Source organism: Zalophus californianus, chromosome 7 (assembly GCF_009762305.2).
Source record: "Zalophus californianus isolate mZalCal1 chromosome 7, mZalCal1.pri.v2, whole genome shotgun sequence".
In the NCBI taxonomy this organism is placed as follows: Eukaryota; Metazoa; Chordata; class Mammalia; order Carnivora; family Otariidae; genus Zalophus; species Zalophus californianus.
The window spans coordinates 8,377,648-8,405,433 of NC_045601.1; the positions used below are offsets into that span (position 1 = coordinate 8,377,648).

The 27,786-nt window shown below is 45.1% G+C and overlaps 2 protein-coding genes, 2 non-coding genes and 1 pseudogene across 4 annotated transcripts; 4 read left to right on the top strand and 1 right to left on the bottom strand.

The window, feature by feature from the left end:
• Nucleotides 1-284: 284 nt before the first annotated feature.
• TCP1 (t-complex 1) lies at nucleotides 285-11,130 on the top strand. Its single transcript, XM_027601901.2, has 12 exons — nucleotides 285-520; nucleotides 1,334-1,419; nucleotides 1,612-1,740; nucleotides 3,563-3,660; nucleotides 4,039-4,149; nucleotides 4,458-4,639; nucleotides 5,024-5,150; nucleotides 8,749-8,924; nucleotides 9,294-9,417; nucleotides 9,723-9,915; nucleotides 10,053-10,216; nucleotides 10,808-11,130. Exons 1-12 carry the CDS (start codon nucleotides 457-459, stop codon nucleotides 11,022-11,024), a joined length of 1,671 nt encoding a protein of 556 aa, XP_027457702.1. The 5' UTR covers nucleotides 285-456; the 3' UTR covers nucleotides 11,025-11,130.
• Nucleotides 3,817-3,956, top strand: LOC113928176. Its single transcript, XR_003521853.1, has one exon. It is a non-coding gene; the product is annotated as a small nucleolar RNA SNORA29 (small nucleolar RNA).
• Nucleotides 9,469-9,598, top strand: LOC113928171. The gene has a single exon (XR_003521848.1). It is a non-coding gene; the product is annotated as a small nucleolar RNA SNORA20 (small nucleolar RNA).
• Nucleotides 11,014-27,356, bottom strand: ACAT2 (acetyl-CoA acetyltransferase 2). The gene is made up of 9 exons (XM_027601902.2): nucleotides 27,223-27,356; nucleotides 26,552-26,686; nucleotides 20,173-20,354; nucleotides 18,541-18,658; nucleotides 14,199-14,342; nucleotides 13,202-13,324; nucleotides 12,458-12,612; nucleotides 11,824-11,934; nucleotides 11,014-11,418 (listed from the first exon to the last, which is right to left on the bottom strand). The coding sequence occupies exons 1-9, from the start codon at nucleotides 27,275-27,277 to the stop codon at nucleotides 11,248-11,250; spliced, it is 1,194 nt and encodes a 397-aa protein (XP_027457703.1). The 5' UTR covers nucleotides 27,278-27,356; the 3' UTR covers nucleotides 11,014-11,247.
• LOC113926666 lies at nucleotides 16,468-16,905 on the top strand (annotated as a pseudogene).
• Nucleotides 27,357-27,786: the final 430 nt, after the last annotated feature.

A 27,786-nucleotide genomic window follows, 5' to 3' on the forward strand; every position in this document is an offset into this window, starting at 1 on the left:
TGAAGGGCCCGCCCTCTCCCGTCACGCCCCAACTCCAAGCCCCGCCCTACCGTCCACTTTTTCTAGAAGGCACTGGAATGGGCGAAGGCGCACGCGCAACCCGTGCCTGGAAGGGGGAGGAGAAGCTTCAGCCGAGCACCTCCTTCCTTCTCCCCGGCAAGATCCTTACTTCCGTTCTCCTGCCTGCGTGCCCTTCTTATTCGTTCTCTAATTGGGCGAAATGCTGAGCCCGCCCTCTCCCGGCTCCTCCCTTCCTGCTCTTCCGCCCTTTACGCTCCCCGCCTAGCCCTTCTTTCCTTCCCGCCCTGCCCCGCGGCCGGGCGGGGGGACCGGTGTTCCCAGCAGCCTTCGCGGCCTCGTTCGGGCTTGTTCCACGCTTTAGCCGCCGCCGCCGCCGCCGCCGAGCCTAGGGACCCAGACGCTGCTTTCCCGCTCGACGTGTACGCCGCCGCGAAGATGGAGGGGCCTTTGTCCGTGTTCGGAGACCGCAGCACTGGGGAGGCGATCCGCTCCCAGAACGGTAAGGGCGAACAAGGCCTGGGCCGGGCCCACGGCGGTGTGCGGCTGCGGGCGCAGTGCCTTTCCTTTTTCTCCCGGGAGAGGGCCTGGGGTCCGACCGCGCGTGTCTCGCCACTTCGCGGTGAGGCGGCAGCGCCCTCTCCCCGCAGGCGAGGAATTCCGGAGAGCCCCGCACGCTTTGGGGATCTGTCCCCGCTGCGTCTGCTTGGGCAGCGGATGCCCAGGCTCTGGAACTGGAAAAGCGCTCCCGGACCTGGAGAGCCAGCTCCCTGCAGTGACACGTGCCGGTCACGCCTCGAATCCCCTTTGGTCCGGGTGCCCTGCGCCTCTTGGGTTCCGACTCTAACTAGCATGAGCGTGTATCTCAACCTTTGCGCCTCGTTTTAGGACCATTACCCAGAAAAGACTAGTCTTAACTGCTCGTTTCGCTGAGGAACGAATGGCCGCAATCCAGATGACTTGCCCATTGTACCCCATTGGTTCGAATCTGCAGTAGATGCCGGGTGCTCCGTGCCCAGTTCCGGTTCTGACCCACCCATCGCTGACAGGTTTTCACGGTGCAGTTGGTTGAGGAAATTTCAGTTGAACGTTAGCCTGCGTGGTACTTAAAATGCGTTTTTCCTAGCAAACGGTACGAATTAAGACATTTGTTGTTGTTGAACCTCTTGAGAGCGCGAACACCTTGAATGTGTGGATGCCTGCCCATCTTATTTTAAGTAATTAGGATAGATTTGTAGATTTGGGAAATCCGGAGGCTGTTGGATGTCATTTGGGGCAGTGGATTTATTTTTTTTTTTTTTTTTCATTTCTACAGTTATGGCTGCGGCTTCCATTGCCAATATTGTAAAAAGCTCTCTTGGTCCAGTTGGCTTGGATAAAATGTTGGTGGATGATATTGGTGTAAGTACACCTGTTTGTTATTTTAAAGGAAAATAACAGTGCTTAAGCATTTAGCTATGTGAATTCTGTTTTTATCACAATGCTGGTATTGGAAGGTGTGGTAAAGGTGATAATGGGTTTGTGTTAATTTAAAGGATGCCCTGTGTTTGCCAGTGATTGTGTTGTCTTTTTTCTTCCCTGCAAATTTCTTAGGATGTAACCATTACTAATGATGGTGCAACTATCCTGAAGTTATTGGAGGTAGAACATCCTGCAGCTAAAGTTCTTTGTGAGCTAGCTGATCTGCAAGACAAAGAAGTGGGAGATGGAACCACCTCAGTGGTAGGTAGTTTATCACCTGGTAGATGGCTGTAGATTAGTTGTTTTCCTAAAATTGAACTTCCGACAAAGTGAAGCCATAAGCAAGTCATTTGTTTCTGAGTCAGAAATAAGTTATATATTTAAGGGAGAAAATTCAAGTTGTTTCTGGCATAATGATTCAGAAACAGAATTTGAAAATCAGTACTTATGGCTAGTTTGTACTGTTGAAAGAAGAGAAACTTAAGAGATAATATAGTTGACTCATTTTAAATGTGGATTTTCACAAGTTTCATGAGTTTTTCAGCTACAACAGTATGTATACATCGCATACAGAGGATTTTTTTTTTTTTTTAAGTTCTGTTTTTATGTTGCTTAGGTGGCTCAGTAAGTTAAGCGTCTGACTCTTGATCTCAGGGTCCTGAGTTCAAGCCCCTCGTTAAAAAAAGTTTTCTCCTCTCACTACCTGAAACTTAGAAGTTCCTAAAAATCTCTTTATAGCTAGCTAGGGGAAGAATGTTACTGGCTTTAAACCAGAAAAAAAAGATGTTTTATATTAAATGCTGATGGGCAATCTCAAGAGTTCACGGTGGGAGTGCAGGAAAGTAAACAGGAACAATAACGTGATACAAACTTCTCAGGATCATCTCGCAAACCGATGTAGTGTGCTTTGTAGTATAGAAACACTGTTGTTTGGTAAGGAGCAAATAATAGTTAGCTTTAAAGAAACAGGCAGTGGTTTTTGGAGGAAATGTTTATATTTCAAGATTAAAGTTCAAACCATGAAAAAATGGAATGTACCTCTTCTGAAATAACAAAAATAGTTTCTAAGTAACTTGGTTACAATATTATTAAAAATAAAGTGATTATAATTTCCCCAGAAGCAGCAGTTTTTGATTTTTTAATGTCTTTAGAAGAATGGTTTTTTTTTCAGTTTTACTTAAATTAATTAACACATAGTGTATTATTAGTTTCAAAAGTAGAGTTCAGTGATACCGGTTGCACATAACCCCCAGTGCTCATTATATCACATGCCCTCCTTAATGTCCATCACCCAATTACCCTATCCCCCACCCACCACCACCTCCCCTCCAGCAACCCTCAGTTTGTTTCCTAAGATTAAGAGTCTCTTACGGTTTGTCTCCCCCTTTGTCATCTTATTTTGTTTTAACCTCCTCCTGTGATCCTGTTTTGTGTCTTAAATTCCACATGAGTGAAATCATATGAGTGTCTTTCTCTGATTGACTTACTTGGCTTAACATAATATTCTCTAATTCCATCCATGCCCTTGTACATGGTAAGTTCTTTTATGATGACTGAGTAATATTCCATTGTGTGTGTGTGTGTATACACCAATAGAAGAATGGTTTTTAAAATAAACCAATAATCTGAAACAGTGTAGGTAATAGTAGTAGAGGCTTCAGTTGGTTTCTGTTGAGCACTTAATCTTTTAAAGGTAGTAGATGTGTAGTTCTCTACTATTGTTCTGCAGAACTGGTTTGTAAGCCAGAACAGTTTTCAGGCTCCTATCAGCTTTTGGCCATTTGCATATAAAACACTGTAAGGGGCACCTGGGTGGCACAGTCCTTTAATTGACTCAGGTCATGATCCCAGGGTTGTGAGATCTAGCCCCATGTCAGCTCCATGCAGCCTGCTTAAGATTCTCTCTTCTCCTCTCAAAAAAAAAAAAAAAAAAACTGTACAGTTATATTTTTTTTTTCAGATTCCCGATAAACAGTTATTTGCCATCACCATTTTGGTTGATAAAGCTGATCATTTTAGTGTTGTTTTTACATATGCATTGCACATGTTGTCAGACTAAGAGCAATGAATGTTTTCTTAACAGGTTATCATTGCAGCGGAACTTCTTAAAAATGCAGATGAACTAGTCAAACAGAAAATTCATCCCACATCAGTTATTAGTGGCTATCGACTTGCTTGCAAGTAAGCTTGTTTGCATTCAGAGAAAATTTTACAGTTATGTGATGTTACAGTTGTAAACAGTTTGTGTTGTTTAAATGTTAATGACTAAATTTTATTTTGAAAAAGTGCTGTTCTGTAGTAATATTTGAAGTAAGAAGTGGGGCTAGTGTGTTTTTTTTTCCCATTTGACTACCACATTTTCTCCCAATAATAGATTTTGGTGGCTATGCTTATGGGATAGATTAAAATTGCCATGATCTGAAGAGGGAGGATTTATTTGTGTCCTCCTCCTATATGAAATGGCCAAACAGAAAATTTGTGCCTAACACATTTTGACAGTGATAAAAAAAAAGTTGAGTAGTGAATTTATAAATGTTTTCTCTCACACACTTCAAACAGGGAGGCAGTACGATACATCAGTGAAAATCTAATTATTAACACAGATGAACTTGGAAGAGATTGCCTGATCAATGCTGCTAAGACATCGATGTCTTCCAAAATCATTGGAATGTATCCTTGTGATGGTTGAATCAAGTTTAGGCTTTTTTAAAAGCAAGATCTTGGTTAGTTTTTGTATTGAGTGATAACTGTATTGAAATTATTTGCTCCCTTCCTTGCTTTCCCAGGGGGAGAGATTAAATAAAGTGTCGTAGTAATATGAATTGCAAGCAATGATAAATAGTACTCCAGTATTTTGATGGCATGATTAATGCTTGTTTCTTTGATGAGATTGCTAAAAGTGCCTTTGAATTCCCTTGATTTTTGTGTGCACCCATTATCCATTCCATGTCTCTTGTTCTCCTTAACTCTTGGCTTAGAAATGGTGATTTTTTTGCCAATATGGTAGTAGATGCTGTACTTGCAGTTAAATACACAGATGTAAGAGGCCAGCCTCGCTACCCAGTCAATTCCGTTAATGTTCTGAAAGCTCATGGGAGAAGTCAGATGGAGAGTATGCTCATCAGTGGCTATGCGCTCAACTGTGTGGTGGGATCCCAGGGTAAGGCTTAGGATTTGATACTAAAGGCTGAAGTTTGCTTTTTGTGGACTACGTACTATGTATGTCCTTCAGGTGAGCTATGCAAGACTAGCACTTACTGTTCTTTAGGGAAGCGCAGGGGAAAAGGAAATTTTACATCCAGGTTTTCAGTTTCGCTTGTGTAACTTAAGCACATAAAACTTAGGAAAAAGGCAAGTTAAAGTACATGGGTAGAGGCCATAAAAATTTGTTTGTAGGGTTAAATGTAATAAAAATGTAAATTTCTATCTTTAAGGATAGTAAATTTAATGTCATTGCTTTTATTATGCTTTAAGAATAGCTGTGTTTTATAAAATGTAACATTTTTATAGTTCTTACAAAAGGATTTAATTTGTTTAATTATAGGCATGACCAAAAGAATAGTTAATGCAAAAATTGCTTGCCTTGACTTCAGCCTGCAGAAAACAAAAATGAAGCTTGGTGTACAGGTGGTTATTACAGACCCTGAGAAACTGGACCAGATTAGACAGAGGTATGTTGAGAGTTTATTTTTGATCTTTGAAAGAGGTGTTTGTAAATTATACTTCTTTTAGAGCAGGTGACAGTAAAAAAGTATACTAAAAACAAGGAGTGGGGCACCTGGGTGGCTCAGTCAGTTAAACATCTGACTTGGACTCAGGTCGTGATCTCAGTCCTGAGATGGAGCCCCATGATGGGCTCTGTGCTCAGCAGGGAGTGTGCCTGTCCCTGCTGCCCCCTGCCCCCCCCAATGCAATCTTCTTTTAAAAAAATAAAAACAAGGAATGTCACACTTCCTAGGTAACAGCAAGTAATCAACCAGTTGCCAGGTAGCAGAGGATGGTGATAATGCAACTGGATTGATTATCTTAAGTGTGGGTGTCTTGGAGGACTTGAAAAATTAATTTTTATTTATTTTTAACTTGGTTATTTTTGGGACGCCTGGGTGGCTCAGTTGGTTGAGTGTCTGCCTTCGGCTCAGGTCGTGATCCCAGGGTCCTGGGATCGAGCCCCACATCAGGCTCCCTGCTCAGTGAGGAGCCTGCTTCTCCCTCTCCCTCTGCCTGTCACTCCCCCTGCTTGTGTGCTCGTGCTCTCTCTCTCTGTGTGTCAAATAAATTAAAAAGTAAGTAAATAAACTTGTTTTTTTTAAGATTTTTATTTATTTATTTGAGAGGGGTATGAGCAGGGGGTGAGGCAGAAGGAGAAGCAGGCTCCCCGCAGAGCAGGGAGCCCGATGTGGGACTTGATCCCAGGACCCTGGGACCATGACCTGAGCCAAAGGCAGACGCTTAACAACTGACCACCCAGGCTTCCCGAAAAATTAATTTTTAACCGAAGTCAAACTTTTGCTGGAAAGTTAGAAAATGGTGGTGACTTGGTGTTTTAAGATAGATTTGGTATAAAAGTACTATGAAAATTTTGATTCTGTGTGTGATTAACATTAAAAATACGTCCAAGAACATGGCTCTTCAGATAACAGTGTAGTGCTGATTGCATGCTTGCTGCACACCAGGTGCTAGGGAGACTACGTGGTTATTGATTGGCTAGCATGCTAGAGACCTAGAGTTCAGTTTGCCTGCCTGCTTCCATTTGACCCATATCGTTCACATATTTTTTAATGGTTAGTTGGTTTGTTAAAAAATAAACAGAAACTGACCCAAACCTACAAGAAATCTGTGCCAAGAGTCAGGCATGCTCTCTCCTTTTAGATCTGCATATGTACTTTTTTCTTACCAATAAACTGAAATTGTCCTTTCTTCCACCAAATTCCTCTAGTGTAAGTGTTCTCAAGCTGCATCTTCCGTTACTAGTTCTATTCCATTTCTATTCCGTTGCTAGTTCTATTCCTTTTCTAAATTCCACTTGCAGCCCCTTTGTAGCTCTCTTAACCAGAAATAAAAGCCTCCTGCTCCCGGTACCCCCATCCTTCCCCATCTCTTCACAGCTGGATATCCCACGTTTTTTATAGAAAAACTGTGTTCTTATACTTTATTTTTCGTCTTCTCAGTTCTGTTTTGTTCTCCAGTGGAAGACCATTTGCTAAAGTCACTAGTGGTGCCTAGGGTAAAATTCACTAGACACTTTGAATCTTCATTTGACCTTTATCGAGCTGGTTGACTACTCTCTTGAAACACTTGGAGAAGTGGTGAGTGGCTTTGTGATACTGCCCCGTCTGTATTTGCCTGGGCAGCCCCAGGGTCTGCTCTGCTATCCCCGGGGTAACTCCTTGTCACTCCTAGGACTTCAGATACTATTTCTGTGCTGGAGACTTCCAAATCTGTTTGAGCTCCGGACACCTATGAACACTTCTTATGCATCTCCAAGTCAATGTTTAAAGCTGAACTTAAGGTGGTACCCATAAATCTACTTTTGCCGTTTTAGTGTTGAGGACCCTCAGAGGAAACTAGGAAATATTCTTAACTCCTCTTTGTACCTCGTGCCTTTCCCCTAATCCCTAATCAGATCTCTTGCCAAGGCTGTTGTAGGGGCAGCCAAGCCAAGCTGGTCACTGGGTTTCACCCTTTTTTTTTTTTTTTTAACTTCTGTTTATTTATTTGACAGAGGGAGACACCGCGAGGGAGGGAACACCAGCAGGGGAAGTGGGAGAGGGAGAAGCAGACTTCCGTGGTGCAGGGAACCCAACGCGGGGCTCGATCCCAGGACCCTGGGATCATGACCTGAGCTGAAGGCAGACGCTTAACCGACTGAGCCACCCAGGCGCCCCAACTGGGGTTTCACTCTCATTCCCTCTCCCAGACTGTTTTCCACACAGCAGCCACGTTGACCTCATCACTTCCAAGGGCAGAGCTTTTTGTAGGTTTCCCATGGCTCTGGAATAGATTTTTTTTTAATTTCTTACATGTTTTTTTCACTGTGGTCTGGCCACACCTGGAACTAAGATCCTCCAAACTTACCCTGCTGGTCCTTAGTAATGTTCTTTGCTCTGCCTGTGACATACTCTCAGCCTACTGGTTTTGACTGGTTAATTTTTTACTTATTCTTTAGCTGGCCAGTCTCTCAAAGCAGCTTTGCTTTTCTCCTTCAATCTAAATTCTACTCTGCCATGAGTTCTGTACTTGATCTTCCTGGGCCTGAGCACGATTTTGTAGGGCTCAGACCGTAAGCTCTAAAGGCAGAGCCTTGAAGGATGTGCTTGGCTTCGCAGCTCCTGCCCACAGTGTGGCATCTAGCTCAGTATTCTTGGGGAGGTTAATTTGAGGTTCATCTTGAATTCATTCTACCTTAAAAATTCTTTGGTAAGTGAGATTATTTCAGTGATCTGTATTTTGCCTTCTTCAAATCTGTTACCCTTCCCCATAGCTCGCTTATGATTTCCGTTCTGTGTCTGCTTGCCTCTTGGCAGGCTCGCGTGAAGAACACAGGGGCCTCAGGTGTACCTCTTGAAAACTGGACTCTTTCTCATCCTGCAGCATTTTACCCCAGGAGCCATTGGCTGACCCTCCCCATCACCTCAACCATAAACTCAGACTTCTGTTCAGACCATGTGTTCTCCTCAGACATGGTCTTCGGTCTCCATTCACCTCCTCACCTCACTCCTCCTCCATCTTGCCAGTGCGGGCTCTCCACCCTGACGTCAGGGCATCCTTTTGAAGACAGATTTGATAATACTCTTATTTAGAAATATTAAACTTACTAACAGTCCACACTCTAGCATCCGTACAAAAGGTTTTCCGTTTTCTGGTTCCTCTGGCCATTCCAATGCTGCACCCCTCTTAACTCCAGACTTTCAGGCTTTCGTGGTCTCACCTGGCAGGCTGGAGCCTGGCCTCTCACCATCTCTGCATTCCATTGTAGTAACACTTTTTCAGAGCATGGTTGACAGTGCTTCCCTGCCAGATCCCTAAAGGCAGGGTCACTGTTCCCTTCCTGACCACAGTGTTTGGTTAGGAACTCCCATTGGGGTGGGGGAGACAAGTGATAATTTTAAATTATTTGAACTTTCTGTAAATTGATTTAAATTTTGATCACAGAAGGGAAAGAATGTTTGATGTAATTTAATGTGCACTTATTTTGTGGAAAGTACTTAATGGAAGTTAGAACTAGATTAACAACACAAAAGATAACTTTGGGTTATCCTGTCTCTGTAGAGAATCTGATATCACCAAGGAGCGGATCCAGAAGATCCTGGCTACTGGTGCCAACGTTATTCTAACCACCGGTGGAATTGACGACATGTGTCTGAAGTATTTTGTGGAGACAGGAGCTATGGCAGTTAGAAGAGTTTTAAAAAGGGACCTCAAACGCATCGCTAAAGCTTCTGGAGGTAGGGCTTCTGTTGGCTCCCAGCGGCGGTGTGTCACGTTACCATATACACCAGCATGTCTCTTTATGTTGGAATGTTCTAAGCAGCTTCAAAAATATTATAAAGTTTTTACTTACTCCCTTAAATGCTTTGTGCTACAGATACATCTTAGCCATTTTTCATGTTACTGGAAAAGTTCTTTGAATTTCTTTACCTCAAAATGACATAGTTCCATGTTAGGATAAAAGGACAGTGGTTTGTCTGATGCTTAACTGTAAACCTTAAATTTGCATCTATACATTGCTTTTGTCATGTTTCTGAATTTAAGACCGGATATGAAAACATTCATAGGAAAACCATGTTTACAGATCTTTGTCATCATTTTAATAGCAACTGTTCTGTCAACCCTGGCCAATTTGGAAGGAGAAGAAACTTTTGAAGCTTCAATGCTGGGACAAGCTGAAGAGGTGGTACAGGAGAGAATTTGTGATGATGAGCTGATCTTGATCAAAAAGTAAGCTGCTTTCTAAATTACAAAGCTGTACAGATTTTATTAGTAGGTCACCCTCCCATTGATTTGCTGCTCTAGTCTTTCAGTGATAGGAGTGGTTATACGCATGGGAGAGAACAATGTTAGGCCGTGGTTAATGGAGGTGGAGTGACCATTTCATCTCCTCTGTGCGGCCCAGACACTGCTGCTCTGTGTCTGAATGAACTGTTTGAGCAGGAATCAGTTAAGGTGCTTACAGTGAATTTCTGTGTAGATTTATTTTATAAAAGTTACTGACATCAGAATTCTACCTTTATTTTTTTGAATAGCACTAAGGCTCGTACATCTGCATCAATTATCTTACGTGGGGCAAATGATTTCATGTGTGACGAGATGGAGCGCTCTTTACATGATGCTCTTTGTGTGGTGAAGAGAGTTTTGGAGTCAAAATCCGTGGTTCCAGGTGGGGGTGCTGTAGAAGCAGCCCTTTCCATATACCTTGAGAACTACGCAACCAGCATGGTAAGAACATCTAATAACGTGTTTTTTTCAAGAAGGGTATGGGACACCATCCTTGGCATTTGGTTGATAAGGCCTTCTCTGAGGCCGGCACTGCTGCTGCGGGTTTTTTTGTGATGACAGCTCGTCTTTCTTCTCAGGGGTCTCGGGAACAGCTTGCCATCGCGGAGTTTGCAAGATCTCTTCTTGTTATTCCCAACACACTGGCAGTTAATGCTGCCCAAGACTCCACAGATCTGGTTGCAAAGTTAAGAGCTTTCCATAATGAGGCTCAAGTTAACCCAGAACGCAAAAATCTAAAATGGTAAGCATACAGTTTGTCTCTTTCATGGTCACCCGTGTATTCTATGTGTAGCTTTTGTTTTAAGTTAAAAGATGATAGCTAGTGATTATATTAGCATGGGTCTATTTTTTTTTTTTTAAGGATTTTATTTATTTATATGAGCAAGAGAGGGGGCAGAGGGAGAAGCAGACTCCCTGCTGAGCAGGGAGCCCGATGCGGGACTTGATCCCCTGACTCCAGGATCATGACCTGAGCCGAAGGCAGTGGCTTAACCAACTGAGCTACCCAGGTGCCCCTAGCATGGGTATATTTTAGTTAGCATCCCTGATTCCCAAATCTCTTCCTGCTTCTCTGGGTAGTCCCTGTACCTATACAAGGGTCCCACAGAGGCAGAGCGGGGAGTTTTGGGGTGATCTGGATCCTCTTAAGCAGTCCCTGTTTAAGATGTTAAATGATGTTTAGAAACAGTATCTTTATCCTCTGGCCTTTACCATAAGGTCCCAACATTTTCCAGGATGAACATTTGAGTGGAGTGGCCAGATATAAAGAGCTGGAATGGGATAGGTCTGCATTATATAAGAACCTGTTTAGCGTTTGTTTTTTTAATTGCAGGATTGGTCTTGATTTGGTTAATGGTAAACCTCGAGACAACAAACAAGCAGGGGTATTTGAACCAACCATAGTGAAAGTGAAGAGTTTGAAGTTTGCAACAGAAGCTGCAATTACCATTCTGCGAATTGATGACCTCATCAAATTACACCCTGAGAGCAAAGAGGACAAGCATGGAGGTTACGAAGATGCCGTTCACTCGGGGGCCCTTGATGACTGATCTGCTTTCTCTTTTATTTAAAACAATGGTTGGATGCACTTCTCTTGTTCCTCGAGTATTACACATTAAAAAATAACAAGCTCTCAAGCCTTGGCTTCTTATGAAAGATGGTTTCCATCGTCACTTTGGTCCTGTGATTTCACATACTGTAAACTTAGTACCTTATTAGTTTAAAAAGATTAGGTTCCAATTGCGTTTAGGCATGATTAATTGTTAAGCAATTTCATCCTCTTTGAACACACATTGCTATGCCCATCCCACCCCCGATGCACAGGGCAGCAACACCACGGTGTCCACCCTTCCGCTCCATCGTGTGTAACAGGGTAACGAGAATCCGACAGCCAGATGCTCCAAGAGGGTGGCCCAAGGCTATAGCCCCTCCTTGAATGTTGACCTAAGAGGGAAAAGATACATACCATTTATTCTCTGGATATAGGGTAAAAATCCTAAATTATCTTTTCCCTTTTAACGTTACACCAGTAAACTCTCCTTTCAAATTCCACTTTTATTTTAACTGCTTAGGAACTTTATACCCATGTGACATCCACCCTACCTTACTAGTTCAGAAGAGTCACAATGCTCTGTGTCAAAAGTGAATGGAGTCCAGGGGTTTCACCCTGGGAAGCAATAAAATAACTCCTGATCCCAGCCGGAGCTTCCCAGTGTGCGCCCAGTTAACAAGACGGCCAGTACCTGCCACGCTGTGGGGCTCTGTACCTGGGTTTTGCGGTTTGCAATCAAGTTTGCATTGCAAATATTCACCCGCCTGCTGTCCTGGCGACTGCCTGCTCGGGCTTACCTTCTCCGGTTTTAATCCCAGTTCTTTAGTTATTGCAACAGAGAGGGCTGCAAACGCTTCGTTGATCTCAAATATGTCCACATCCTCCAGGGACCAACCTGCTTTTGCAACCTAAGGGAAAGATGAATGGAACAGAGGTCTAAAAGCCCAGGTGGAATCTTTCTTGTAGATACCAGAACAACAGACTGTGATATTAAAGGGTCTCTTAAGGGTTCCCACATGAACCTAGTGATACCAATTCTAAGACTATGGATAAAACATCCGCCTGGATTTTAAAAGTTTTGAAGCAGTAACATGTTTAAGCGTAGGTGAGATGATCTAGGTGACGCATCGGTTCCACTAAGAAGTGTTATGATCCAAATGTTCTCGGCTGTTTTCGGCAGGGAAGGAGACTAGAGAGAGAAAACTAAATGAACAAGCTCATTGAAGGCCAATGGGAAGACTCATACAAGAGAAAGCAAATGAAATCTGATAGGGATAAACAAAAGCTCAACCTTGGCATTTTGGAGTGGAGAGGATCTGAGCCAAGGTTTAAGAAGGCGAAACTGAAAAGGGAATTACAGGGTGTTGGTCTGGTCCCGAAGAGGTTCGTTCTACCAACAGAACAGGTGCTAACATTCAGAATTAAACTCACAGCTTGCTTTATTGCTGGAATCGGTCCTGTCCCCATGATGGAAGGCTCCACACCTACTTGTGACCAGGAAACTATCTGTGCTAACGGTGTGAGCCCTCGATTAGCAGCCTCTGACTTCTTCATAAGAACCACAGCTGCAGCACCATCATTTATTCCTGTAAAATAAGAACGTCTTCATTTTTGAAAGGCTCATTAAGTTCTATACCCGTGTCTACTTTCTCTAACACCTGAAGACATGCACTCAATTATTCTTAGTACAGCTTGGCAAAGTCATGTGCCATAATTCCTGTTTTACAGTGTAGTTAGAAATGCTAAGTTTGGCAATATGACCTAAGTGACCACAGAACATTCTAACCAAGGAAAGTGGAAAGATTAAAAGACTGGGGGAGGGAAGAGTAATGAGAAGAAATGGGAGAAAGAGCCTTGCTCTCACATAAGGCATTGTGCGTTTCTGGTTTTGGAAAAGCATCAAGGTAGGAGATTAAACTTTGTGGTTCCCTAGTTTGCTTTTTCATTCGTAGGTCTAGTTAGGATGTCAGGAAGTCAAATCCATTCTTTAATGTATAGGTTAAGTTGAAAATAGGGCGATGATAAGTAATGATCAAATATGAGAAACTACCTCTTCCCTTCAAGCAACTAAAGGTCTTAGCATAATTCGTACATAAATAATGAATGAAAAAGGCATTAATTTGGTAGACCGAGCAGAAGATGGTTTTCCCCCACGTGCCATTTGGGAAATCTAACCTGAAGCGTTAGCTGGGGTGACCGTCCCTGTTCCATCTGTAAGAAAGTAAGGCTTTAACTTGGATACAGCTTCTATGTTGGTCCCATGGCGAGGAAATTCATCTGCTTTCACTTCAGTAAGACCTGAGCAAAGGAAGATGAATTAACCAAAATTAGTACAGAGATGGCAGTGAGTGTATTAGGAATGGTGGAGTCCTCAGACATGATGCGTGAGGCTTCAGATATGGAAAGAAGGTTTATTAAAAAAACACTTTCATTCCAACGGGAAAGCACACATAAAAAAGTTGCATGTTCAAACATTTCATAAGCACTGTCCTCATGAGATACTTCCAAGTGTCTTCCACAACCACAGCCCTTTCTGAGGAAGGCAGTTCTTTGTGCAAAAGGTGGATAAGGTGTGGAGCGTAGGACTTGCTGGTTACAAACCGACATGATCAGGGAAGGTCAAAGGCAATCTCCTAAGGGTTGGACGTAAGCAATGGCACTTATGGGCAACAGGACAGTTTTCAGTAACAGCTCTTTGACCGGAGCATTCCATATTCGGTAACAGCAAAGGACCCCAAAACACGCAACCTCATGAAATATGAAATGTATGCAGATACATACAGGAAGTAATGGATGTTCACCTCTGAGGAGATTGCACCTGGAGGGGCAAAACGTCACTGTTGCCTCCTAACAACCGGAGCCAAACTGGAGCCAATGCTCCAGTTTCTCACACAAAACCTGCTCCATCTACAGAACGGTGTGGACACTCTGGGACCAGGAGTGCTCAGTGCTGACACAGTGTCCCATGTTCTTCACCCTCCAGCACCCCAGAAACAAGACCCCCACCCTGCCATTTTCAGGCGTATCCAAGATCAATCTTTTCTTTGCAGCCAGAAAGACATAACTAAGACACGATGTATAGACATTCCTGTGTATTATTTTTTGTGTATTATTTTTTCTTACGCATAAATAGGCACGCCAATGTTCAAACCATTACAATCTATATACTCACCTTTTCTAGAAGATACAAAAACTGGTATAATCTCTTTGTCAAAATAGCCAGCTTTCTGTGCACTTTCTGTCCTGTTCTGGGACAGAACGGCAAACTTGTCCTGATCTTCTCTGCTCACTTGCCATTTTTTGGCTACATTTTCAGCTGTGAAAGAAAATAATAATAATGAAGCGAAAGACAAACATTTTCAGGAACTGGCTTTTAGTAGCTCAAGTTTTTCACCTGAAACCGAGCACTGCAGCCCCCGCCGCACACGAGCAGGCCCGCTGCCGGGCTGGGACAGTGCTCTGCAGCCGTCCGGCCTCCCACGGCCAGTGACTTCGGGGAGGCCGCAGTGACTCTTAAGAAGTCATTTTTTTCTTTGCTTCCTTCCTCTTTTCCTTTCTATGTAACTGTCAACTTTCAGAAATGTCCTTCATGCAGATTCACCAACTGTTTATATTTTTGCCCCATTTACATCATTCTCTCTGAACCATCTGAGAAAAAGTTATAATCATGCCTCTTTATCCCTAAATTTTAATGTCATTGTGTATTTCCCCCAAACGGCCATTTTCTTACATAAGCACAGCTCTCAAAATCAGGAAATTTAACACTGACACAGGCCTATTATCTAATTCTTGGTCCATATTCCAGGGATGTCCATGCGTCCCAGGGATGTCCTCTGTGGCTAGTTTGTATGTTCAGTCTAGGATCATGCCCTGCACTTCACTGTCAGTCTCTTTAGTGTCTTTTTACTGGAACAGTTCTTCACACTATCTTTGTGTTTCTTCATCTTGATATTTTTGAGGAGCAGGGGCCAGTTCTTTTATCAAATGTCTCCAATTTAGGTTTCAGATTTCCTCAAGATTAGATTAAGATTTTGCAGAAAAGCAGGTATCCCACTGACATGACCTTCTCAGTGAATCTTAATCAGGATACTTGTGATATTATTGATCTCGGGTGGCGTGAGCTTTGATCACTTGGTTAAAGTGTCTCTACACTGTAAAGTTACTATTTTTCCATTTATAATTTTTTTTTAATTTTTATTTATTTGAGAGAGCAACCGAGAGAGAAAGCACAAACAGGGCAAGGGGCAGAGGGAAAGGGAGAAGCAGACTCCCCGCTGAGCAGGGAGCCAGACGTGGGGCTCGATCCCAGGACCCTCATGACCTGAGCTGAAGGCAGACACTTAACTGACTGAGCCACCCAGGTGTTCCTCCATTTATAATTAATTAGGAAGTTATGGGAAGTTATTTTGACATTATGATGAAATGCCTTCTTCCTCATCCAATTTCACCCACTACTTTTCACATTCCTGATTTTCTTATTGCATGCTGGACATTACAGTTGCTATACTGTTGAACATCCAGATTTTGTTATCTTTAGCAAGTACACTGAGTTTCATTCCCATTAACATACTGGCAGATCATCTGGATCCTTTTGAAGCTTATTTTTTTAAGCTTATTAGTTTGGGTCTAGAGTAGTCCTTACTCTGGGGCTAGAGGGACCCTGCCCCTAAACTGTGGTCTTTCTGAGATGTCAATGGAGTGTCCAGTGGGTTCAGTAAAGTTTCTACTCTGCGGGGTCAGAACTCCTATGTCTCCAAGTAATCAATTCACAACTCCCTAGAAGCTGTTTCTACTGGACCTGGTAGGGTGTTGTCCTACACATGCATAGCTGAGTATTTGACCCAAGAGTTGAGGGAACCCTTATGGAGATTTCTGGAGCTCCTTTCCTAGCTTCCTTCTCTCCAGTACTCTGCCCCTCAAACTCCAGGAATCTCAGCAGCTCCAAACTCTGACCTTGGCCTCCCCAGTTCAATGGCCACCATCCCCCCAGGTAAAAAGTCAGTGACAGTGAAGTTTTCCCTTCTTTCAAGAATCTCGGGGCGCCTGGGTAGCATAGTCGGTCAAGCATCCAACTCTTGATCTCAGCTCAGGTCTTGATGTCAGAGTCATGAGTTTAAGCCCCACGCTGGGCTCCACGCTGGGTGTGGAGCCTACTTTAAAAAAAAAAAAAAAAAAAAGAATCTCAGTCTTGCAACTGACTACATTTGAGGTAGAGGTGGGGCTGGTGTGGGCAAGTCCCCCACTCTCGTCCAGGGGAGCCCTAGAGCAGCCCCTGGGGAGGGGACCCCAGAAGAAGGGCAACAAAATTGCTCTGGGTGGGGGAAAGCTAGGTGCTCTAACCCGCCCCTCCCTGATCATGGGATTCTGTGGGGCAGAAAGAGGGAAGCCGAGGCCCCAGTGCCCTGACAGGAATCTTCAAACAGCCCTCTCAACTATTTCGGATGCTACCCAAACCTGGGATCTATTACTTCCCCTGGGCCAAGTTCCGGACGTGGGCACACTGAGAACATTCGGCAGGCTGTGGCTCTGGGACATGACTCAATCCCGAATGACCCTGGGGGCTCCGCACGGATCCGACAGCACAGGGTCCTGGTCTGCTCCAAGCTGGTGGAGCCGTTCCAAGCCCAGTTAGCCTCGCAGTACCTTGTCCTTGGGGAGCTCGGACACCAGAAATGGAAGAACAACATGTTCCTCCATATAAATCTAGGAGGAAGGGTTTCCCGAGGCTGATAGGAGGAAAGAGCTGATAGGCATCAGACGGAGGCTCCGTGGGGAAGGCCTGGGTACTGACTTGTGTGAAAGGAATGCATCTACCCTTGTTAGAACAAGCCCTCCAGGAGCAGAGGAGGTGCCAGCAAGAGACGGGGAGCAGCCAGTGAAATGGCAGTTCCTGGCAACCATCCCCCACAGCCTGCTCCGGAGGCCACGCCCACTGGAGATGCCTACACCACTGTGGAGATCATGCAGGACCTTCCCTGGAGTGACAGGCTTTGTCCGGAACCAGAGAGAAGGGGAGTGGGGGGCGGCTGCTAATTTGGATTGTTCCAGACACCCCCTGCCAGAAGCCTGCAGGAGGCCGAGCTGTGGGGTACTGGGGGCTGAGCCTCGAGTGGGAATATGGAGGGTTCTGGAAGGTCCTCACAAATAAGGGCCCCAGCAGCGTGTAAAAAAAAAGAATCTCAGTCTTATATGATTGTTGGTTGATATTTGAAAACAGTAGCTTGATATATTTTGACCAGTTTTATATCTGTCTATATTAGGGAGTCTAGTCTTTACTAATTACTACATCCTGGCCTGAGTGGTTTTTTTTTTTTAAAGCAACAGAAATTTATTTTCTCATCCCCGATCAAGGTGTGAGCAGGTCTGTTTTATCCTGAGGCCTCGCTCCCAGCCGCCTTCTCGCTGAGTCCGCACACGGTCTTTCTCCCGCGCTCATATCTCTTGTATTTCGTCCTCTTCTTACAAGGCTGCCACTTAGACGGCATTCGGGGCCACGGTAAAGGCCTCGTTTTAACTTAATTACTCCTTAAAAGGCCCTGACTCCAAACACAGTCACGTTCTGAGGTCCTGCAGTTTGGGCTTCAACATAGGACTTCTGGAAGGTCGTAATTCAGCCCGAAACACCTCAGAAAGGGCTTGGGAGCTGGATTTTCAGGGACAGCCTCTGGTGACGTTGAGACAGTAGGCTGTCGTATCACACTTTGAGAACCGCTGGCCCAGTCTCGACGACCAGGAAGACCCCGGCCCGGTGCACACAGAGGCTGCCGGGGTGTGGCCACACTCTCTAGCTGTCCCTGCTGCCGCTCTAGCTCATGGGGGCCAAGACGCCTTAGCTCCTCACTACTCCTCTGCCTTGACACACACTGTCCCCTCTGCTTAGACTCTTGCTCTTTCCCCCACTTTCTCATCTGACTTCTGTCTGATTTCTACTTCTCCTAGACCCAGAGCCACTGCCACATACATTTAAGGGTGTGTAACCTCTCAGGGCTTGTTTCTTCAACTACAATGAAATGTCCCTTCTGTTCTTGAGTTTTATGTTCTAAAAGCAGGAAAGACAGGAGGTCGTTGGATTTTCTGGCTGCTCTGCTGGTTCACCTGAACCGCAGGCGACTAAGGAAGGCCGGGTTGCACAGCACAAAGAAGGCAGCGTGAGGCACCAGAAGTACCCAGTCATCTCTGATAACTGCCTTGGCCACACAACCGCGGTTCGTGGGCCCTGGTTTCTTCCCATAGTAAAATGGGAGATTGCTCAGAGCTCAGAAGCCCCACCCACCCCTAAACTGCAAAGGTCAAGGAGTCACAGCAGGGGTGGGGGGGGAGGGGGGGGCGACACACACATAGGCTATTTCCTCAGTTGGGCTCAGCAAAGTGGAAGGAGCCCTGCCATCCGTGATGCAGAAGGATCAGGACATGGTCCCTGCCCTTCAAGAGGAAAGCACCTGCAAAGCTGATGATTATAGGATCTTTTGTAAACCTTTCTGCACTTGGTCTGTTTTCGGCTGTGTCTGCCTTACCTGTAATGCCCATGTGATAATTCTGGAATGCGTCAGTAAGCCCGTCACAGAGTATGCTGTCGGCCAGTGGCATTTCCCCAATCTTGACTCCTGCCCTCAAATGAATCAGGTGAGGAGCCTGGAAACAAGAAATACAAATGGATTTAGGATGGTCTGACTAGTCCTCCTCATAGGGTCCCACTCAACTATCCAGTGGTTCCTCAGTCTTCACCTAGACCCCCCTCTGTGACCCTTCTCCACAATTCTGGCCCACCCTCTTCCCCACCCAGGGTCTGGGACCTGAAGACCCTTGGAATCGGAAGGCTACTCTATCCTGCCTACTCCCGAGAAGCTGTTACTCTCCTACCTACCTATTTCCATTTACCACCAAATCTCTCCCTTCTGTGTCCTATTTCCTTAAGGACCTCATTTATTCTTTCCAAAGAGGCAACAAGTTATCTGTTAAATGAGGAGCTCATCTAAAAGCATAAAAGATGCTAACAGTGTGTCCCTTATTTTGATAAAAGACATAATGCCTAAAATGAGAATAATCAGGTTGCCTAATTAACTAATGGGAAGGGATTTCTGGGTGGGGATCTTCTTAACTCCTACCAATTCAACAGCAGCTATAATAGGATGGAAACATTTGGGAGTCAGAAGATCTGTATTTGAATTCTGGCTCTGGGCCTCAGTTTCCTGATCTGTAAACTGGGAACGATACCACCTACCCTCTAAGGGCTGCTGTGGCGGTTATGTATAAGAGCACCTGTGAAGTACCACACAGACACTGGTGCACTCCCATCAGTCACTCTGATGCCGTTTGGTACCTTCCACTTACCGCCTCCTGGGCCTCAGCAATTGCTGAGCCGAATCGGCCTCCGTCTAGCGGATCCCCAGGTCAGACCCTGAACTACCTGTAGGAAGCCGGGGGTATACTTCTTCCTTTTCACTGCCATGCCAATTTGAGGGCTGGACCTTGGTGAAACAAATCCCACCTGGTCCTCTTTCCCACATTCTATGCTTCCCAAAGGTCAACTAAATTGGGTCCCTGGGGTCCTCCTTGTCAAGGGCAGGTCAGTAAGTCAAAACATCTGCTTTTGACTTTTCCCCATAATGAGAAAATTTGAGATAGGGATACCAACTGACTAATGTTATAGGTCTAATTCAGAAAATATTTTATGCTTTGGTAACGTTTTGGAAAAAAGTGTATTCTGTTCCAGTCACACTGGCTGATGCGCTTTTTCTACAACCTGGATCTCCCGTGCAACTTGGAAGACTAATTAACAACCAGGTAGAGGGGCGCCTGGGGGGCTCGGTCAGTCAAGGTCTGCCTCGGGCTCAGGTCACGATCCCGGGGTCCTGGGGTCCAGCCCCGTGTCAAACCCCCTGTTCCGTGGGGGGCCTGCTTCTCCCTCTTCTTTTGCCCCTCCCCTCCTGCCCCCCAGCTCATGCGCTCACTCTCTCTCAAGTAAGTAAATAAAATCTTTTAAAAAATAAAAATAAAACCATCCAGATAGGGATTCAAAGTTGAATCAATTTTTTCAGGGCTTACTGTTTGGTTTCAGCTCTGCTATGGGTCAGTTTACTCCGCTATGGTACGGACATGAGCTTATTAGTGAGAGGTGAGTGACAGCCATCTCTCCAGAGGCTTACCTTGCTCATACTTTCCATGCCTCCTGCAACCACAATGCTGGAGTCTCCTATCCCTACTGACTGGGCTGCAAGGCACACGGCTTTTAGGCCTGATCCACAGACCATTTGGCAGCTCCATGCTGGAACCGAGTAAGGGATTCCTGCACCCATACTGGCTTGTCGAACAGGATTCTGCCCACAACCTGGCAGAGGGAACACAGAGACCTCACAGCAATCAAAGAGAAGGGCAAAATATTTAGATGAAAGGGCACAGATATCAGATTAACAACTGGGCTCCTGTCACTTCCCAGTCAAGCTGACCCAAGCCACACTCCCAACCAGACAGAAAAAGGCCCATGGCCACTCTATACTTGCCAGTAGGGCCCCTGAATATGGATTATCCTTTGTTTGTGGACATAAGCTTTCTTTTACACAAGGAAGTTATTAATATCATAAGAAGGAAACATGCTTCTGGTGATCTTCTGACAGGGCCTGAATAAGCATACTCTCTCTTCTAAACACAGGGCAGAACTCGGGCATTATTCATGTTTCTAACTAGGGGTATGAGCTTCCATGATCATGGCTTAAGACATCTGGCATGGTAAGAGGGTTAAAGAGGAAAACTTCTTCCCTTCCTTGATATTCATCACACCTGCTTAACTGGTTATGTAACAAGACATGTACGAAATCAGAACTGACAAATACCTTTCTATAATTCAACTGTGGGGACCTCCTTCAGGGAATGGGAAGAAATACATTACACACATAATCGTAGCAGGGAAGGGAATGGAGTGGAAAGTTTCGAATATTCTCAGTACCCATTGTCTATTATCAAAGGATCAATGTTTTTACAATGGTCACTCTATTGCCAATTTCAGATACACCCACACCTAGTACCTTTCCTCAGTGAGTCTGTTAGCAAAAACCAGCACATGGGTCACAGACAAAAATTTAGAGATTATATTCATCACGGTGTTCTGTATCTGGGATTAGACTGGTAGCCCTGAGACTGAAAACAGATACAGGAGAAATTATTAAAAAGACAGAATGAGGAGCGCCTGAGTGGCTCAGTTGGTTAGGCGGCTGGCTCTTAATTCTGGCTCAGGTCATGATCTCAGGGCCCTGGGACTGAACCTCAAGGCGAGCTCCAAGCTCAGCGAGCAGCCTGATTGAAGTTTCTCTCTCTCCCTCTGCCCCTCTCCGTGCACACACACTCTCTCTCTCAAATAAATAAATCTTAAAAAAAAAAGGAATCAAAATACCCCTGAATTAAACTCATAGCATGCTAGTTAATTAAAAAAAGACATTATTTACTTGGAAGCTAAACACCACTCTGCTCAAGAATGTTTGGGTCAACCAGGAAATCAAAGAAGAACTTAAACAATTCATGGAAATCAATGAGAACGAAAACACATCGGTCCAAAACCTATGGGATACTGCAAAGGAGGTCCTAAGGGGGAAATACATAGCCATCCAAGCCTCACTCAAAAAAATAGAAAAATCCCAAATTCACCAACTAACTCTACATCTTAAAGAACTAGAGAAAAAGCAACAAACGATGCCTAAGCCACGCATTAGAAGAGAAATAATTAAAATTAGAGCAGAAATCAATGAATTAGAAACCAGAAACACAGTAGATCAGATCAACAAAACTACAAGTTGGTTCTTTGAAAGAATTAGTAAGATCGATAAACCACTGGCCAGACTTATCCAAGAGAAAAGAGAAAGGACCCAAATTAATAAAATTATGAATGAAAGGGGAGAGATCAGACTAACACCAAGGAAATAGAAACAATTATTAGAAATTATCAACAACTATATGCCAATAAACTGAGCAATCTGGATGAAATGGAGGCCTTCCTCCAAACCTATAAGTTGCCAAGACTGAAATAGGAAGAAATTGACAACCTAAACAGGCCAAAACCAGTAACGAGATTGAAGCAGTGATCAAAAACCTCCCAAAAAACAAGAGTCCAGGGCCTGATGGATTCCCTGGGGAATTCTACCAAACATTCAAAGAAGAAATAATACCTATTCTACTGAAGCTGTTTCAAAAAAAATAGAAACAGAAGGAAAACTTCCAAACTCATTCTATGAGGCCAGCATTACCTTATTCCCCAAACCAGGCAAAGACCCCATCAAAAAGGAGAATTTCAGACCAATATCCCTGATGAATATGGATTCCAAAATCCTCAACAAAATCCTAGCTAATAGGATCCAACAATACATTAAAAGGATCATCCACCACGACCAAGTGGGATTTATCCCCGGGATGCAAGGGTGGTTCAACACAATCAATGTGATAGAACACATTAGTAAGAGGAGGGAGAAGAACCATATGGTCCTCTCAATTGATGCAGGAAAAGCATTTGACAAAATACAACATCCTTTCCTGATTAAAACTCTTCGGAGTATAGGGATAGAGGGAACATTCCTCAAGTTCATAAAATCCATCTATGAAAAACCCACAGCAAATATCATCTTCAATGGGGAAAAGCTGAGAGCCTTTCCCTTAAGATCAGGAAGACGTCAAGGATGCCCACTCTCACCACTACTGTTCAACATAGTACTAGAAGTCCTAGCAACAGCAATCAGACAACAAAAAGAAATAAAAGGTATTCAAATTGGCAAAGAAGAAGTCAAACTCTCTCTTTTCGCAGATGACATGATAACTTTATGTGGAAAACCCAAAAGACTCCACCCCCAATTACTAGAACTCATACAGCAATTCAGTAATGTGGCAGGATACAAACTCAACGCACAGAAATCAGTTGCTTTCTTATACACTAACAACGCAACTGTAGAAAGAGAAATTAGAGAAATGATTCCATTTAGAATAGCACCAAAAACCATAAGATAACTCGGAATAAACCTAACCAAAGAGGTAAAGGATCTATACTCTATGAACCACAGAACACTCATGAAAGAAACTGAAGACGACACAAAAAGATGGAAAAACATTCCATGCTCATGGATCAGAAGAATAAACATTGTTAAAATGTCTATGCTACCCAGAGCAATCTATACCTTCAACGCCATCCCGATCAAAATTCCAATGACATTTTTCAAAGTGCTGGAACAAACAATCCTAAAATTTGTATGGAATCAGAAAAGACCCCAAATCGCCAAGAAAATGTTGAAAAAGAAAAACAAAGCTGGGGCAATCACGTTGCCCGATTTCAAGCTATATTACAAAGCTGTGATCACCCAGACAGCATGGTATTGGCACAAAAACAGACATATAAACCAATGGAACAGAATAGAGAACCCAGATATGGACCTTCAACTCTATGGTCAAATAATCTTCGACAAAGCAGGAAAAAACATGCAATGGAAAAAAGACAGTCTCTTCAATAAATGGTGCTGGGAAAATTGGACAGCCACATGCAGAAGAATGAAACTCGACCATTCTCTAACACCATTCACAAAGATAAACACAAAGTGGATGAAAGACCTCAATGTGAGAGGAATCCATCAAAATCCTAGAGGAGAACATAGGCAGTAACCTCTTTGACATCGGCCACAGCAGCTTCTTTCAAGATACATCTCCAAAAGCTAGTGAAACAAAAGCAAAAATGAACTTTTGGGACTTCACCTAGATAAAAAGCTTCTGCACAGCAAAGGAAACAGTCAACAAAACAGAGGCAACCCACAGAATGGGAGAAGATATTTGCAAATGACACTACAGATAAAGGGCTGGTATCCAAGATCTATAAAGAACTTCTCAACCTCAACACCCAAAAAACAAAGAATCAAGTCAAAAAGTGGGCAGAAGATATGAAAAGACACATCTCTGAAGAAGACATACAAATGGCTAACAGACACATGAAAAAATGTTCATCATCATTAGCCATCTGGGAAATTCAAATCAAAACCACATTGAGATACCACCTTACACCAGTTGGAAGGGCAAAAATGGACAGGGAAAGAAACAACAGATGTTGGAGAGGTTGTGGAGAAATGAGGAACCCCCTTATACTGTTGGTGGGAATTCAAGTTGGTACGGCCGCTTTGGAAAACTGTGGAGGTTCCTCAAAAAATTAAAAATAGAGCTACCTTATGACCCAGCAATTGCACCTCAAAGACACAGATGTAGTGAAAAGAAGGGCCATATGCACCCCAATGTTCACAGCAGCAATGTCCACAACAGCCAAACTGTGGAAAGAGCCGAGATGCCCTTCAATAGATGAATGGATAAAGAAGATGTGGCCCATATGTACGATGGAATATTACTCCACCATCAGAAAGGATGAATACCCAACTTTTACATCAACATGGATGGGACTGGAGGAGATGATGCTAAGTGAAATAAGTCAAGCAGAGAAAGTCAATTATCATATGGTTTCACTTATTTGTGGAACATCAGGAATAACATGGAGGACATTAGGAGAAGGAAGGGAAAAATGAAGGGGGGACATCGGAGGGAGAGACGAACCATGAGAGACTATGGACTCTGAGAAACAAACTGAGGGTTCTAGAGGGGAGGGGGTGGGGGGATGGGTTAGCCCGGTGATGGGTATTAAGGAGGGCACGTACCGCATGGAGCACGGGGTGTTATACGAAAACAATGGATCGTGGAACATTACATCAAAAACTAATGATGTATTGTATGGTGACATAACATAATAAAATTTTAAAAAAAAGATATTATTTAAGGCTCCTGCTTTTGAAGCTACAATTAATTACATATGCATTTAAGTAAATAACTCCTTCATAAAAATATTATGTGTCTATTCATAACCCCCATCTTCAAGGTAAGAAATGAGTGTTACACATAATTAACTAATAGCCTGGCATTTAGCAGAATATGAGTTCCATGAGAATGAGGATTTCTATCTGATATGAACACTGCTTATCCCTAGTGGAAAGAATAGTGCTTGGAGAACAGCAGGTGCCCAGGTAATATTTTTACAGGATTGTGGAGGGTACCTAGGCTTAAGGAGTCAGACAGATGAGGGTTCAAATACTAGCTGCACTTTAAACTGTGCCCTTGAAAATCTCATTTAATCATTTGCAGAACGGATAATATGATTCAACGGACTTACTGACAGGATTCAATAAAGCAATGAAAGCACTAAGCCGGGTGCTTTAAAGGCCCAGCATTCAGCAGGTCCTCAATGAACATAGCTATTATTTGTATTATAATAATGTGGAGATCCTAGAGAGGACAGATGTGGAGGAGATAACAGAGAAACCAGCATGATGGACCCTATGGCAACTGAGTAAGTCTGAATCGTGGGTCTGGGAAGGAAGGAGGATGTGGGCAGAAGGCAGCCAGTTTGAGAATATTACATATTTTAAAGCCCTTGAGAGTCATGAGAAAGTGGTAGGCTCCAACTTTATAGCCCCTAAGGACAATTTCAGAAAGGAGAATCAGGAATTGGAACTACAAAACTATAAAGTGAATATAACAAAAGAATGGGCCAGGTCTCAGGGTAAGGACAAAAGTTGGTTGTAAGTGAGCATTACCAATTACCACTGGGAACAATTAGAATTTATGCTCCTGAGTGAGCATGAATCTAGTTGTTTGTTTGTTGTTGTTGTTGTTTTTTAAAGATCTTATTTATTTATTTAACAGAGAGAGAGACACAGCGAGAGAGGGAACACAAGCAGGGGGAGTGGGAGAGGGAGAAGCAGGCTTCCCGCGGAGCAGTGAGCCCGACGCGGGGCTCGATCCCAGGACTCCGGGATCATGACCCGAGCCAAAGGCAGACGCCCAACGACTGAGCCACCCAGGCGCCCTGTTGTTGTTGTTTTAAGATTTTATTTATTTATTTGACAGAGAGAGACAGAGCGAGAGAGGGAACAGAAGCAGGAGGAGTGCCCCTCATGAATCTAGTTGTTAATAACCAACTAGGAATTGTCAGTGGTCACTGGTCTGCAGACTCAGTGGGAGCCAGAAGTGAGACTGGAGCGTTCTTGGTGACTCACCTGTCCCCAACCCAGGGAGTGACAGCCCTGTGAGGAGCAGGAAGTGAGCCTTATGGGGCCTGGGGGCAAGGACTTGACCTGTGCTGTTGGAGCACTCTCCGCAGCACCTAGCACAGTGCAGGGCACAAAGGAAGAATTCATACATTTTTGCTAAATGCGTGACACTTCAGGGGCATACGGAGGGCCGTGTATACTCTGATGGATGAGGCTGGGCCTCGTTCTAAAGAATGGAAAAGGTAATGGAGGCCCGTGGTCTAGTCTAGGTTCATCGGGAAACGCCTAGGAAAGTCGCAGGGTGCTGAGCCGGACAGCCGCTAGTGGCGGGGGCTTGGCGGGGGGGCAACAGAAGAATCCCAACAGACGGAACTCCGTGAGTTAAGACTTAAGTTTCGGGAGCGGGGGGTGTGAGAGGGTGTTGAAGGGCTGCTTCCAATGAACCTGACCTCCGCCGGGATCTCTGAGGAGTTACCTGCTGCCAAAACGTGTCCAAATATGACCTCCGACACCTCTTCGGGAGCCACAGCGGCTCTCTTCAGGACTTCTTTGATGACGGCGGCGCCCAGGTCATGGGCAGGGACGGTGGCTAAGGCACCATTGAAGGAGCCTGGGGAAGAAGGGAAGGTTCGGGCGATGAGGAGGGGGCCGAGCGCGGCTCGAGCGGGTCCCGAGCGGACCGGCGGGAAACCCCCGCATCCGTTTCCCAAGTGCCAGCGGACGGACTCGGCCCACGCTTCCCTAACAAAAGGGGTCCACGGTCCCGCACGCCCAGGGGCTTTGAAATCTCTACGGCGCTACGCATCGGAAGGCAATTCTCAGGAATCCTCCATTCACCAGCGCGGCTCCGCTCAGACCACCCAGCGACCCCGCCCCTGCGGCCACGGGCTGACATGGTTCCTCCAGGAGCTGGCCAACCAGAGGACTCGAAAGAGAGCGCCTACCTTCGCCAGCCAATGGGAATGCAGAGCGGCACGGTGGTTCTACCCGGGGACCCAATCAGAGCACGTGAAGCGGAGTAGGCCTCACCGGGCGAGGACGGGGTTGGGCTGCCCGCCGGCAGGCCCGAGAAGGCGCGGGGTGCCTGTTCCGGGGCATCCCAGGGGTTCCGGGGTCCCCGCGGCTGAACCGCCGCCGGCCACTTACCTATGGCGGTCCGAGCCGCCGAGACGATGACCACGGGATCAGAGCCTGCACTCATGCTGCCGCACGACCGCTTCTCGAGCTGCTGCCGGCCTGACGCTGCGGGCGAGTGAAGCAAAACCTTGCTCGGCCGCTGACGGGCCGCGTCGGGGGGCGGAGCCGCAGGCTGCCCCGCCTCCGTCTCCGCGGGCGCCCGTGCGCAGGCAGGACGGCGGGGCGCGTGGCGGTGAGGTGGGCCGTGAGGGGGCCCCGGTGGCGGACGGGCCCCCCGGGCCCCAGGCCGAGATGCGCCCCGACCTCACCTCAGACACTTACCCGAACACCCCGGTGTTGTAGTTTGTCTTGACGTTTTGTTTTGGGTGGCAAGCGTAGGGTTTTTTTGAACTGAAGTGTTTTTCGAGTCAGTGAAAAGTGGCGGTGACAGTAGTACCCCACGTTCAGCCCAGGACTCGGATCCCAGGGGTGAGAATGTGGGTACGAATCCTGCAGCTGCAGGCCTGCGGGCGGTTCTTTTGTGTGCTTCTGCTCTGGTGGCTTCGAAAGCTCCTCTCCGTTTGCCTGGGCGCC

Coding starts and splice junctions, on each gene's coding strand:
- ACAT2 (XM_027601902.2), bottom strand. CDS start 27,277: ATGAGTGCAGGCTCTGATCCCGTGGTCATCGTCTCGGCGGCTCGGACC. Junction 13,325..14,198: donor TTTTGTATCTTCTAGAAAAG/GTGAGTATATAG, acceptor TCCTTTGCTCAG/GTCTTACTGAAGTGAAAGCA. Junction 12,613..13,201: donor CACCCCAGCTAACGCTTCAG/GTTAGATTTCCC, acceptor CTTATTTTACAG/GAATAAATGATGGTGCTGCA.
- TCP1 (XM_027601901.2), top strand. CDS start 457: ATGGAGGGGCCTTTGTCCGTGTTCGGAGACCGCAGCACTGGGGAGGCG. Junction 1,741..3,562: donor GAGATGGAACCACCTCAGTG/GTAGGTAGTTTA, acceptor TTTTCTTAACAG/GTTATCATTGCAGCGGAACT. Junction 10,217..10,807: donor GAACGCAAAAATCTAAAATG/GTAAGCATACAG, acceptor TTTTAATTGCAG/GATTGGTCTTGATTTGGTTA.